Source organism: Ixodes scapularis, unplaced genomic scaffold, assembly GCF_016920785.2.
Source record: "Ixodes scapularis isolate PalLabHiFi unplaced genomic scaffold, ASM1692078v2 PGA_scaffold3__209_contigs__length_174095766, whole genome shotgun sequence".
NCBI classification, from domain to species: Eukaryota; Metazoa; Arthropoda; class Arachnida; order Ixodida; family Ixodidae; genus Ixodes; species Ixodes scapularis.
Genome location: NW_024609868.1, coordinates 171632157 through 171646807, shown reverse-complemented (window position 1 = coordinate 171646807; position 14651 = coordinate 171632157). Strand labels below are relative to the sequence as shown.

General features: G+C 49.2%; 2 protein-coding genes across 2 annotated transcripts; both read right to left on the bottom strand.

Moving 5' to 3' along the window:
- Window positions 1–608: 608 nt before the first annotated feature.
- Window positions 609–1445, bottom strand: LOC115315544. The gene has a single exon (XM_029974675.2). It carries the CDS (start codon window positions 1443–1445, stop codon window positions 609–611), a length of 837 nt encoding a protein of 278 aa, XP_029830535.2.
- Window positions 1446–11001: 9556 nt separating this feature from the next.
- On the bottom strand, window positions 11002–14322 carry LOC120843473 (uncharacterized protein K02A2.6-like). The gene is made up of 2 exons (XM_040214859.1): window positions 12256–14322; window positions 11002–11079 (listed from the first exon to the last, which is right to left on the bottom strand). The coding sequence occupies exons 1-2, from the start codon at window positions 14320–14322 to the stop codon at window positions 11002–11004; spliced, it is 2145 nt and encodes a 714-aa protein (XP_040070793.1).
- Between the last annotated feature and the right edge of the window lie 329 nt (window positions 14323–14651).

Genomic DNA, 14651 nt, shown 5'->3' with positions numbered 1-14651 from the left:
AGCTGTAGCTGCCGAGGTCAACAAACCTATCGATGAGTCCTTTTTTGTTGAACATCAGGCTTTCTGAAAGCTTCATTTCATCTACAAGAATCCCTTCGTGTCGCCGGTATGAATCGATGTCCTTTGACTTCTCGGCTATTGCTGCAAACACCTTCTCATTGAAGCCAAAGCTGCTTTTGTAGGTTTTGACATATGTCCGTACGCACGAAGGGCTTGGGACTACCATGAGCTTGTGTGTTCGAATATGCTCGTACAGTCGAGGGCTCTTCATGTGCATGACAATGCACTCAAGTATCCATTCTTGATCAGACTTCATACCGTTGATCCCCTTCCTCGTTGAAGCTTTTAAGCATGCCCGTATTTGCAGCTGCTACTTTTTGGACAGGCCTTCTATTTTCCGCTTCAAACTAGCGGTACTGGTGGACTCGTTCTCCGTCTTCATCTTTTCAATGTCTTCCTTCAGGTTTGCGATGTTGCGCTTCTGACGTCAAAGTTGCGCATTTTTTAATCACCTTTCGTGATGCCTCAACACGGGTCTGTTTTGCTCTTGTGCGCTTGTAAGAAGCCTGGTTCAAGAGCAACCTGCGTAGATATTTGCATTGCAGGCATCACTTTTCATTTTGCGAAACTCCACCACATTTCACACTGTGAAACTTGCCAGCATATATCTTGTGCTTTGTTTTTGTTTGCATCATGTCAATGCCCTTCACCATCTCAAACCCTTCACAAGGAACAAGAGTATCCATCTCCGAAAGCAGGTCCTTCACAGCATCAGCGCTGTCGACATCCACAGTTCTCACCACTGCTCCCTGTACGTATCCGGTGCAGTGGATACTTGTCTCGCTAGTAGAGCACAAAAGCAGCTTCTGAAAGCAGAGAGTTTCACCATTTGGTGAACACACTAAAAACGCTACGACGTTCGGTGCTTTCAGGATCGCGTGCTTTGCCCAGTATTTGCTTGGAAGATCTTCTTCTTTCATGCTCTCCACCTTTTCTTTGGTGCTGGGCTGCGTAACTGGTGTGATGTTGGCTACAACGATGCGCTCGTCTTCACGAATGACGTCGTCCCTCTTTTGCTTTCGTGGCGCGCCGCCGTTGTATGTCACCGACTTCTTCTTTGACGGCAGTTTCTTCGACAGGTACGCGGGGATGTTCGGAAACGAAGTTGGGATTGCATCGGCTGTCAGGCAAGGAATTTCCACCGTGTCGCCGTTAATGACGTGCGTGTAGTTGCGAACTATGAATCTCTCGTCAAAATGAGCTTCACAGACTACGGTGTTTTTCTCGAGAGGCTTGTCAGCTCGCGGGATTGAATGCTGCCAAGCCCGACGGCGTTCATCGTCGCCGGGAACGGCGAAGAGGGAGACTTTCTTCCCTTTCTTTTTGGCGGAAACGTACCCTGTGGTGCATCCGGGAGCAGAGCAGTGTGTTTGACGTTTTGACATCGCTGTGGTCTGGACGCATGGGGCGACAATTCTGTAGCCTCCTCCTCCTCCCCCCCCCCCCTCCCCCTCCCCCCCCCCCTTCCCCCCGCCCCCCAATAAAACGAGCACTGGGATTAAACTGCGGAGCGACCATACCGAGCCTTCTCCGCCTCGCGCGGGCGCCTCAGTGTCGACGCGCGCGCCACCTCTCGTCGTCATGAAATATTAGCGCGCCTCCTTGCACGGCGCGGGCTAGGCGATTCTGACACCTCCCCCTTCTAGCCACCGTACCAACACAGCCAACACTGTCAAAATTGAAGTTCTTACATTCTTCTTATTTCCGTCGATGAGAAATCCTTTGATGACGTCAGAGTCAGCATTCGGCAAGGAGGATAGAAAAGTAGGAGAGGGCATGACGTCGGCCACGTAGCCTCTACAAGCCATGCTCCCTTGACGCCTCGCCTCTTTCTCATTTTCCTCCTTACTCTCCTCACTTACCATGCCAACGTGACCACATCACGTGACCGTAGCTAGCCTTCGTCTAGCTATGGGGTACTAGAGTACACCACAGTCTAGCCTTCGATCTGATAAAACCTACCGGACGGAGCGCGCGCAAGCCTGCAAGGAGTCCTTCTACAATCAACCACCCACCTCACACGTGACATGTCACGCGCACCAATCGCCACAGAGATCTGCGGTCACGCTGGGCACAAAATCGTTTAAACTTTTTATGACTAGGCTTCACCAATATTGCAACGTACCCCCTCCTAGTACTTATAAGTTATAACCTCCTTGGCATTCGGCCAATCGTGGCAGGTGGACCACAGCGACGCTTTCGACCGCTCACGTCGCCTATAGACATTTTCCACAGGAGCGCCGCCATCTTGAATCGTCGTCACCTCCAGTATAGGTGACGACAAAATAGTAAAACGTTTCAACCTGGAACCAGTAAAAAAATAGAGGGGAGCCAAAACGAGAATGTGTGACCGTGGTCTCTAAATGTCTTCTATTTGCGTGGTGATGGCAAAGTAATGTTTTCGCCCATACTGGAAGTGACGACAATTCAAGATGGCGGCGCCCTTGTGGAAAAGGTCTATAGACGCTTTGTCCGGAAGTGCTCTTTTTAGCCTCGACCGCAAGGAGCAAAAGCGAACAAAAATCTCGAACCCAGACGCTCACGGGGAGGGGGGGCTGCGTCGGCCTGCCCCGTTGCTTCCCGCCGCGGGCTTCTTCGCTGGTGTGCCGACTGCCGTTTCGCCGGCATCGGTCCTGTTTACCGTGGTATCTAAGTATAGTGCCCGTAATGTGAGAGCCGTTTGTCCATACGCCACTTTGTCGCTCTTGGTTTCCATCTATAAAAAAAAAACATCTTACCTTTGACCTGCTGATTTTGTGTATACTTCTGAATTTTTATTACATTCTTTTTTCGCTAGTGTCAAGGGGTGAAGTCAGATTTAGTTTAAATTTTTAATGCATCTATAAACTGTAACAATAATTTATCTTCTTCTTTTTTAACTTCACATGCCTACTTCTTTGATGTTTTCCTCGGGGAATGCATTAAACTTCCAGTTGGAGTAAGCGCTCTCTTCTGTTTCTCTTCTTTTCCTTGGTGTTTGCGCTTTTGAATTTTTATACAACGTGTAGCCAACTAGCCCAACAGTTAATTTTGAAATGGTTACAGCTACAGGAAACGGCAAAACAGCTTCGATCTCTGGCAGCAGAAACAGCAAGGAACAAAACGTTTTCTTCTTAGAAACACAAACATCAAGGCGCACAGCTCTTGTGAACTTTGCTAGAGAAGGAGCCGCGGCTTTCAAGGGACGCTAACGTGTTGCACTTTTGGGGGGAGATAAGAGAACGCCATACAGAACTCTACCCATTGGCGCAAGTAGCCCTGGGAGTGCCTGGGACCCAGGTCTGCGTGGAGCGAGTCTTTTCTGCACTGAAGTTCCTTTTATTGTCTTAGATGCGCCGTCTTTCCCCTGATATGCTTGACGACGTCCTGCTTCCTTGGTCAGCTGACTGACATTGAACTGCGCTTTCACCCACGTCCCGAGGTGCCCCGGCACTAGCTCGTTCGATCCACACGGTAATGTGAGAGTTTGCTTTTTATATGTAACACTTTTAAAAAATATACATAGTTTTGCTGTCGTCAAATGTTTTTGAAGAATATCAGTACGAACCGGTTTCGAACCGGTTTGAACCTTTATTTTTTTTTCACTCCGGAGCTGAACCGGGGCAGAATCGTTTTCCCTGAACCGGAACGAAAACCGGAACGAAAAACATTTCGGTTCAACACCCTGCTAAGAAGTAAAAATTTTGGTCGCTTTGCTGTTTATTTGGTCTACGTTTCAATATGGCTGACTTCAAGTTCCACAACTGTGGCAGCTAGGGTCAAGTTCATGGTCCAGCTTGTATTTGAAGCGGTTTTATTTAGATATATTGCCGCCCGCAGAGCCGAGAAAGCAACGCTTGGTCACGGTCTTCTGGAAGATTCCCGTTCATTATCGCACCAGTCGTAACTTTCCCTTTGCTTTGTTGATCTCGAAAGTGCCAGTTCATCCTCGCCCCGAGCGCGCGACGCTCGAGCCTTCTTTGCCGAACTTTCGAGAGTGCGACGCACGGTAGATAAGCAGCTACCCGCGACCTTGTCGAGTCAGTCTCGCTCGCGCTTTCTGTTTCACCGCCGATTCGCCGCCTGCTTTTCTGCTCCCTCGACGCTCTTTCGTTACTTATTTTGTTGGCACAAGTTTGCCCATTAAACCTTCATTTTCAGTTCAATTTTCGCCTTCTCGTCGCCTTAATTCGTGACAACATTATCGTTTTTTGTTGTCACAGAAAGTAATACATCAGGCATATATAGCTTTTCTTTTATTTCTGAATTCGTTAAGCGTTTCTCTGCACGCGTTTAAGGTGAAACATTAAACAATAGGTGTAACATTAAACAATTTATTTCGAGGGGTGGGGGGTGGGGGGTGGGGGGGGGGGCATTCGACCTCCCCCCCCCCCCCTCCTCGAAATAAAACCCTGGCTACGAAACTGGCCGCCGTTGACAACGCGCGTTATTCGACATGAAGACTGCTTTCTGATGTATTATCCCGTTGACAACGACGTCGATGTCAAAGTTGACTATGACGGCGATGACGACGACGACGTCACGCGACGTCAAGACGACGGCGTCCCTGTCGTCAAAGCGATGTCATAAAGACGCTTGGCTTCAGGTCGCCGACGTCATTGTCGACATGATGCAACTAGACGTCCCGACAACTTCACGACATCGACGTCATCGTCAAAGACGACAACGTTACACAACAAGACTTGGTTGTGAGGGCGCGTCGACGTTAATGTCAAGGCTTCGGTCGTCGTTGCGACGTCGCGCTGACGACAACGTCACGCGACGTCATGATTACGTTAACGTGACGTCATAGCGGCGTTTTGCGTTGCGTGGGGCGTCGACGACGACGTCGACGTCGTCTCGACGCGGCGCGACATCACGACCGTGTTATACCGGCGACTTGATGTCGCGTAATGGCGTCGTCCTCAACGAGACGCGATGTCACGACCGCGTTACAACGGCGACTTGATGTCGCGTAACGGTGTCGTCCTCAACGCGACGCGACGTCATGACAGCGAACGACGACGACGACGTCACAACGAAAATCCAGGCGAAAAAAGCCACTTTGACTCACAGCGCCACCAAGCAAACTTTCCACATACTGAGCTTCAACTGAAAGCATGAGCGGTGCCTGAAGCTCGCCCCACTGAATCATGTCTAGTTCACTGTAGCCGAGTGGGCTAACGCACACCAGCTTGGAGCACGTGGAGCGAAAGCTCGCGCTGCATAACCCAGGGACACAGTGTAAGATACACTCCTCAGGTGAGGAGACGGCGAGGCTGAATGCGCGGCGTGAGGAATCAGATTGTGTTCGTTCGACGGGCATCCGAAAGGCTGCATCATCGGTGTAAGATAATACTCTTCAGGTGAGGCAGCGTGCTCCTCACGACGTGCCGATAAAGTTCGCTTTTCACTCTCCCTCTTTCACTATACGGCTCTGTTTCACTATGGTTTCTAGCGGCGCCGGCCGATGACTCGTCGACCCGTGGGCACGGCGTAAGACGCAGGAGGCAGGCAGTAGTGCACAAGACGGCTCGTGCCACCTCATGCTCCACACGCGCAGAGCTCCAGCTAGGTTGTCGCACGTGCAGAAAGACCACGGTGTACCGGGGTGTCATGGCAACGAGATAATTTGTTTTTCTCTCACACAGTTTCGCCGTTTGGCCGCCGGCGACACTGTCAGCCGCGGGCACGGTGGCCACGGAATTATGAAGGCTTTCGGATGCCCATCGAACGAACACTATCTGATTCCTCGCGCCGCGCATTCAGCCCCGCCGTGTCCTCACCTAAGGGGTGTACCTTACACCGTGATCATTCCGCGGCCACCCTGCCCGCGGCTGGCAGTGTCGCCGGCGGCCAAACGGCGAAACTGTGTGAGAGCGAAAAAAATTATCTCGTTGTTCTAACACCCCAACACACCGTAGTCTCTTTCACGTGCGACAACCTCGCTGGAGCTGTGCGCATATGGAGCATTTGGCGGCACGAGCCGTCTTGTGCACTGCTGCCTGCCTCCTGCGTTACACCGTGCCCACGGGTCGACCAGTCATCTGCCGGCGCCGCTTGAAACCATAGTGAGAGAGAGAAAGAAAGAGAGAGAGTGAAAAGCGAACCTTATCGGCACGTCGCGAGGAGCGCACTGTCCTAACATGAAGAGTATTATCTTACACCGTGCCCAGGGATCCTGGGTTCAACCCTGCCCGTTTCGATCTGGATGAGCATCGTACCAGCGTGCAGTCGTGTATCACTACTGCGTGGTGCACCCCAGGCTGTACCGCAGCGAAGGCTTGAAGCGCGAGGTCATAACGTTGGCAGTTATACCCTTAAAGGGATACTTCAACGAAATTTGAAATATATCCGTCGTGTTCAAAAATAGGTTGAATATGATCCACAATATCCGTAAATGACAATCGCACGTTTGTATTTTGAGCCTGGTGGCTGTATTTTTTGTTATAAACGGCCCACTCTAGCAAGCGCTCGGAGAAGGCCCAGCTTAGAGCAGGTGACATCCGACGCAATCGTGACGTAGGTCGTCTCGGGACGACCAAAGCTACGGCGAGCCTGACGTCGAGGGGATGGCCTAGTCGTTCCAGCCACCGAAGCGGCTGCTTTTGCATGAATTTTTAGTGACGGGTTAATCTTTTATAATCTTCTAGGGGGACAATAGCGACATATGGAACACACAAAGGGGAACGGGAGTTCCTTCTTCCCCTCTTCTCTCGTCGTGACCGGAGGCGAGACAATCACCGTCACTGGCTGTCAAGGTTCCTAGACTGGCATTACAAACAAGGCGTTAGCGACATCCACCAGGTGCTCTTTGCTAATGGTTTAATTCGTTTTTAAATTCCTTTTCGTGACTTTTTTTAACAAGATATTGGTGTGTTTGATGTGATACTGCTCCTTTGAACACATATGGACCATAAAATAAGCGCCGAAATTTCGTTGTAGTATGCCCTTAATGCACGAGAGCTTGTGACGCCGAGATTTGCCCCAGAGCAAGGGGGTCGCGCTTGTGGCGTTTCCTGCGGTACATCATAAGGTGAAATCAGGGATGGGCAGTATTTCAAAACAAGTATTTGAAATACGTATTTCAAATACTTTGTGTATTTTGCATTTGTATTTATTTACAAATTGGGTAATGTATTTGACGTGTGTATTTAAATACTAAAACGTGGGTATTTCAAATACAATTGTAATTAAATACAATTTCGTGGGCGAAAATTCATCCCTCAAATTTCTTGTCACGACTCATTTTGCTCATCCTAAGACGTGTCCAGAGCAGGAAGAAAACTACGTTCTGCACCAAATGCAGTGTCTCTCAATGAAGCACAAGCGTTTAGTGACTTTGTGATTACGGTGCTAGTCCAGGGCAAGAATAGTGACGAAATCGACGTTCACAGGCAGACTGGCTAAATAAGTGCCAGTGACAACTTGTGATGTTTTTCAGCCTGATTTCCATCCATATTTTTGCCTGGAACATTCTAAATGCGCGGGTCGTCCAGATTTTCGTAACTGGTGCGAGTTGAAACAATAAAAAATTGTCTAGCTAGTGCTGCGCGTCTTGGTCGTCTCGGTTCTTTGTTGGTCTATACCAAAATGCAATTGAAGCTCTGTATTTTTTTTTTCACCTACTACGTCGAAGCTGATTGCATTTTTTTGTGATTATATTTCTAACACGTAACTAGAGCCTCGCACACTAACTCCAGAGTGTGCGATGCAAAATTGAAATGAGATACCCCGAAACCCGTTGCAGGTGCCCTGAAGTCTCTGAGGCAAATTTTGAGGAATGTATTTGAAAAAGTATTGGAGGGGACCAAATACATTTGGTTGTATGTGTATCTTGTACTTAAATGCTTTTTTGGAAATATAATTATATTTGTAATTAAATACACTTTTGACGAAGTATTTTGTATTTGTATATCAATACATATTTACATGTATTTTGCCCATCCCTGGGTGAAATAAAGTAGCGGTTGTACCGCGCTGGCTAAATTGCTCATCTACGGCTGAGAGACAAGTCGCCCGTTGAGGAAGACTAAGTTTAGGCTGTATAAACATACACCTACCAAATTTACTTACGAACATATCAGAAAGACAACCACAGAAAACTACCTTGAAATGCGGGTTTTCTCGCCATATTATTTATGTTGCATTGTCATCACCAGCATTACTATTCGTAGTCGCCTGTTTCATGCTTATGTGTCTGGTAAAATAGTTTTGCCTTCTCTCGTATATTCTGCTGTGTCACAAATTTCATAAATTTTGCTTGTTGTAATCATCAGGTCTATCGTTCAACGGTCTTCTGCCCTGTGTAAATATGCCAAAGTGAATGCACTTTGGTTTATGCCTGGCGACTTTTCTATGTCGCAATTATATTAGAACATCATAATTAGAAACATAATTAATTAAATAAAAATTAACTATATAGTTTTCATCCACCTTACATTTTTGTTTTAAATATTTACTCCGTTTAAGTCTTTGTACTTGGATGTCGACGTTCATTTCTTTAGTATTTTATCGTGTCTATTTACCGGCCCCTTTTCCACAACGTTTGGAGACCCCTGCTTTAGATTCAGTGGGTGGTGCTCGCAGTTCGGGTGGCGCCTAGAGCAGGGGAACGTCGCACCACGCTCTCTTTGTGACTTTGCGCAGGCTTCCCTTCAGCACTAAAGCGCGAAACACATGTACGACGAAACCGTCCGATCCGACGTGCGGACTGCCGGAATGACCTTGGGGGGAAAGGGTTTTCGTAGCATCGGAGGGCGTGGAAAACCCTCGCCTCCGACCGTCGTATTGCGTGGTCGGACGTCGGATCGGACGGTTTCGTCGTACATGTGTTTCGCGCTTTACAGTAGACAAAGCCTTGCGCTGAATTTCTTGAGTCACTAAAAGAGGGGTAGTGCACTTTCCAGTCCTTTACACTCCTTTTCATTCCGCACCCTCTTCCTATACCACCTGTTTCTGCTCCTGTCTTTATTTTCCTTCCCCTGCGTTCTGGGTCAGTAGAGCAGCGCACTTGGCTTCCACACCGGCAACCAAAAATTAATCCCCAATACCGTTTTTTTTTTGTTTTTTTTTTTGTTTTTTTTTAAGATTGTTTAGAGGTAGCGGACTGACCGACCTACATATTTCGTGCTTACACGACTCTCAGGATTGGTTGGCCTTATAAAGTTACCGTTTTAAACCTTACGTACGTAACATCAATTATGGCAATACCTCGAGATTTGTGTGTTTCAAATTTACTGGCGTGATGACATTTTTTTTAGCACTTTTTAGGACGTAAGCTACATTCTTGTGCGCTCGTTAGCGCTTCTTGAACCTTTAAGGACTCATATTCTCATTATGCGGCTTTCTATTCGATTGGGTGGAGTTTTAGTTTCAGATATAATCCTGATTATTCAGAGCATCAGCCGCGGTTATGGCTCAGCATAAGTGCTGTAGCGGTTTTCAAAAGCTCTGGACACGCACAAAAGCGCGATAAACAGTTGTCTAAATGGGCGAGCGGCGCGCCAGTCCGTACGACTGTACATAGATACTGTGGGTGCTATTGGTACAACAAATGTTGAGTAATCCCATGAAGATAAAGGCTTAGGACAGAACAGTATACATAATTCCCATCTCTTGGCGTAAAAGATGCTAGCGCGCTAATAAACACCGAGGCTTATTCCAAGCTTTTGCTGCAGGCTCTCTATGCTCATGGAGTCTGGCCTGATGTCCAAGTGGTACGAAGAAACAATTTCCTTGGCGGGTCATTTTTCCCGCTGTCCCAAACTGGGCACCAAGGAGCTGGACACGGTGGCCTTCAACCACCTACGTCCTGTGTTCCTCTGCTACGTGTTCGGGCTTGCCCTGGCTGCCGCCACTTTCGTCGCAGAAGGGCTCGGGAGTTGTGTCTGGTTGGCTGCTAAGAAGCCGAGAGACATTCAGCAGCGGTTTGACTCCGCATTTATTCGCCAGGAAGGAGGAAGATGGGAAGGGAGCACAAACAAGGTGGCGACAAAAAATGAAAGCCTTTTACAACACCCTGTAACGCCGAATTAGAGCGCAGCCCTTGAGGAGGAGGGAAAGTGTCATCGTCAATCGGGAAAAGAGAGAAACGACGCCCATGAGTGGATCAAACACAGAAATTATATATTTACAAGAAGGAAGATAGGAACGTGTCAGAAGCGATACAATACGAAAAGAATTAGCAATAAGAAAAGCAAAACACTGAAGGCAGATAAAGTCACGTCAACACACTCATAGCCCGTTCCCGCTACAGTCCTTGCCTCAAGTTCAAGTCTTTCCCCGGTGCCTTGCGGAGCGTCGCCGCTTGATGTGATGATGCGGAAGCCGGTGTCTCGTACTCCCCCTGGAGTTGCTCGCAGCAGGCGTCGCCGTCCGTAGCGGCTGGTCCTCCCTCCGAGCTCTGGTCGTCGCCGTGCGTAGCGGCCCGACCCTGGCTTTCACTGCTGCTTCTCCTCTCGCGCCCGCCGTTCTCTTCTCGCGCTCACAGTTCTCTGCTCGCGCTCGCCGTTCTCTTCTCGCGCTCGGCGTTCTCTGCTCGCGCTCGCCGTTCTCTGGAACGCGCTCGTTCCGTTCCGCTTCTTTTCTTCTTCCACCCGTAATAATCGTCACAGGCACGTGACACACCCCCCTCACTTCGAGAACTTCACAACATGAAGTTTCTTCACGAAGGCGGCCTCCTCGATGGCTTGCTGTAGTGACCGCGGCACATTCACAAATACCACCACACTTGGTCCTTAGCACTCACGCACGTATGCCGTTTCCACATCCCAAAAATTAGCATCGCCCAAATCACAAAAAACAAACCGTGGTTACACTCTCGCGTCCCTAATTGCTTGTACAAATCACCTGGGCAACACACTCTTGTCCATACCTAATTCAACAACAAAAACGAAAAAAAATCCTAATGGGTCTCTTAACCCTGTGTCCTGCCTTTTCGAACAAATATCCCCTGACGGCTTAGCTCTCTAGACGACTTAAGAAGTCTGCTCCAACATTGTCTTTCCCCTTAATGTATTCGATGTGAAAGTCCTGTTCCTGCAATGATAAACTCCATCGCATTATGCGACTGTTGGAGTGCTTCGCTTTGTTCAAAAACTCCAAAGCTCGGTGATCTGTTTGTATGCGAAATTTTCTGCCATATAAGAACAACCTAAATCGCTCCACGGCCCAAACAATCGCCAGACACTCTTTCTCTACGGTGGCGTAATTCTTCTCCGATTTTCCCAGTGTTCTGCTTGCATATCCCACTGGATGCAGCAGTCCTTCACTCTCCTGGAGCAATACTGCGCCCAGGCATGCATCAGATGCATCCGTCCTCAAAACGAATTCTTTGTCGGGATCTGGCGCCAACAGGATAGGTGGTCTCGATAAGCAGTCCTTCAGTCTCTCGAACGACTCCTCCTGTGCTGACCCCCATTCAACTTGGTTTCGTTCTCCTTTCTTCGTGAGCTCCAGCAGTGGTGTAGCAAGATCCGCGTAGTTTGGGACGAAATCGCGGTAATAGCCGGTCAGCCCGAGAAACGACTTCACTTGACGTTTTGTCACCGGCCTTGGCGCATCTTGTATCCTTCCAAGGATCTCCGCGTGGGGTGCGACTCGTCCTCCACCCAACTCATGACCGAGGAAGGTCGTCTTTGTAAATGCGATCTCGCATTTCTTCGGCCGAGCCGTGATGTTAGCTTCTTGCAACCGATCAAAAACTGTCTGCAAAGTTTTCATGTGTTGCGTCCACGTATCCGAGGCGATGAGAATGTCATCGATGTAATGATGAGCCTCCGGAATTCCATGAAGCAACTTTCTCATCAGTCTGGTGAAGGTAGCAGGGGCAGTCTTGAGCCCAAAAGGCATGAACTTGAACTGGTAAAGTCCGCTACTCGACGAGAACGCTGTCTTCTCCTTGGCCGAATCCTCCATCGGGATCTGCCAATATCCCTTCGCTAGATCCAGCTTAGAGAAAAACTTCTTGCGGCCCACCTTGGCGAAGGTGACGTCCGCCCTTGGAATCGGCTCTGCGTCATCCTTAAGCACGTCGTTTAACTTCCGGTAATCAACGCAGAACCTGTTAGAACCGTCTTTCTTTTTAACAATTACAACCGGCGCGTTATACGGTGACGTGCACCGTTCAATAACGCCCAGTCGGAGCATTTCCGAAATCTCCTTTTCGACTGTCTCTTGGACGGAAAATGGCAACGCATGTTGCCTTATCCGCACAGGTTCTTCGGTTGTCAATTTCAGGTCGCACGTGATCAAGTTAGTTTGACCTGGAAGATCTGAAAATATGTTCTTATACTGTTCGATCAACCTCCACACCTCATCTTTCTCATCATCATCCAGGTCATCGTTGACCGTGACCTCTTTCCAGTCATGTGCAGTCACGTTATCAGGCGTCGATGCCCTGTTGGCCTCTCCAGCAAGTGTAGCCTCGCCAAGTTCCTGCGTTGCCGCACTGCAGCTTGGCTGGCTCCGGTCGACCTCGACTCTCTCTTGGTATCTCTTGAGCATATTCACGTGGAACACCTTCTTGCGTCCTCCAACATCGAGCTCGTAGTCCACTTCGTTCTTTTTGCAGGATACTACAAATGGTCCTTTCCACTGCATTATTAACTTGTTGTGGTCGCTCGGCAGGAGAATGAGGGCCAAGTCCCCTTCTTTCAGTTGGCGGTTGACGCTCTTTTTGTCATAGTGCTCCTTGTACTTGATCTTGGCCTCTTCCAAGAAGCGGTGAGCCAGCTCACATGTTCTTTGTAGTCTCTCTCTTAGCTCGAGTACGTGACCGTAGGACGTCCTCACGTCGTCTTCGAGCGTCTCGTTGGACCAGATCTCCTTAAGGATGGCCAAAGGTCCCCGAACTCTTCGGCCGTATAGTAGGTCAAATGGTGAAAACTTCAGGCTTGCCTGTGGCACTTCCCTGTAGGCGAACAGTAGTGCCGGGAGGTACCTGTCCCAGTCCTTGGGCCTTTCTTGACACATTCTTCTAATCATCTGTTTGATGGTTCCATTAAATCTTTCCACCAACCCGTTCCCCATCGGATGGTAGGGTGTGGTCATGAGATGCTTCATGGACAGCAGCCGGCTTACCTCTTTCATGAGGTCCGAAGTGAAGCAGGAACCTCTATCGCTAAGAACCTCATTCGGGATTCCATACCTAGAGAACATTTCCACCAAGGCTTCTGCCACTTTCTCCGTGCCGATGCTTCTTAATGGAATAGCATCCGGGTACCTTGTGGCGACGTCCACCATGGTCAGAATATATCGGTTGCCCGAACTCGCCGTTGGGTTGATCGGCCCGATGATGTCGATCGACACCCTCTTGAATGGCGTCTCTATGGCAGGCATTGTCCCAAGAGGCGCTTTGCCTACTCTGCCTTTTGGCACCGTGCGCTGGCATACATCGCAGGAACGCACGTACCTCTTGATGTCACTCTGCATGCCCGGCCAAAAGAACTCTTCAGCCGTTAGCGCGAGCGTGTTCTTCATGCCTTGGTGGCCTGACATGATACCATCGTGTGCCATTGCCATAACAGTTGGTCGAAATCTTGCTGGGAGAGCCAGCTGCTCTATGCTCCTCCCGGTGGAAAATATACAGCTCCGAAAAAGCAGGTTGTTCTTTATCACCATTTCATACTTCGTGCGACACTTGTGTTTCTTTACCACCTTTCCGACCTTGTCGAAACATTTCCTTAAGGACGCATCGTTCCTCTGTTCTGTCGAAAGCTCCTCGACTGTCGTTTCGAGAATCGGTACCTGTCGCACATTCAGTGGAGGTTCCGCTTTGTTCCCGCTCTTATTCTTCCTCGACTCTCCCACTCCCGCGGTACTTGAAAGCGGAGTTATCAGACCCAAGTCCGTGTTTTCCGAGTCGTACGGAGAGGCCTCTTTGTGGTCCTTCCTCTCTGGCACCTCGGCTCTCTTGTCCAGCTGGTGGCCAACTCCCTGGACCGTAGGTGTCTTCATCTCCTCACTTCGTTGTTGATCGGAATCCCAATATGGGTTCGGATCGTTGGGATCTCTCACTTGTGGAACGTTGCCAAGCACTAAGTCGTATAGGGGATCGTCAATGCACTTCGCCACGACTTTTCCTGCCAGAAAGGGTGTGTTGATCACAATTTCCGCCTCAGGTAAGTATTTCACTGTTCGGTCGAGTAAATATACGGGACTACAGTTTCCAGTGTAGCACCCAACGGGCACTAAGTTCTTTCTTACGACTACTGTATTGCAGCCGGTGTCCCGAAGCACCGTAACTTTTCTCTCGCCAATGCGACCTTCGACCACAGGCATATTCTCCACCCTACAGCTGCGTTAACCACTGGTATTTTGTCGCCGTTCTTTAACGTAAGGTAGGTCTCATCTGGTTCGCCTGCCGTTTCGTCGGAGGCTGTCCACAGGCAAGAAGCTTGTGGTTTATCGCCAGCCCTCATAGTGCATTTGTCGGCCTTGTGTCCCATCCGGCCGCAGTGCCAACATGTCGATGGTTTGTATTGTTGATTGCGACCATTGCAGTTCTCGGCTTTGTGTCCTACCTTATTGCATAAAAAGCATCGGAGGATCCTCCGTGTGTCCTCTCTGAGTGCTTTAGGGACTGTACTTGCACTGGTTTTCGGGTCTTG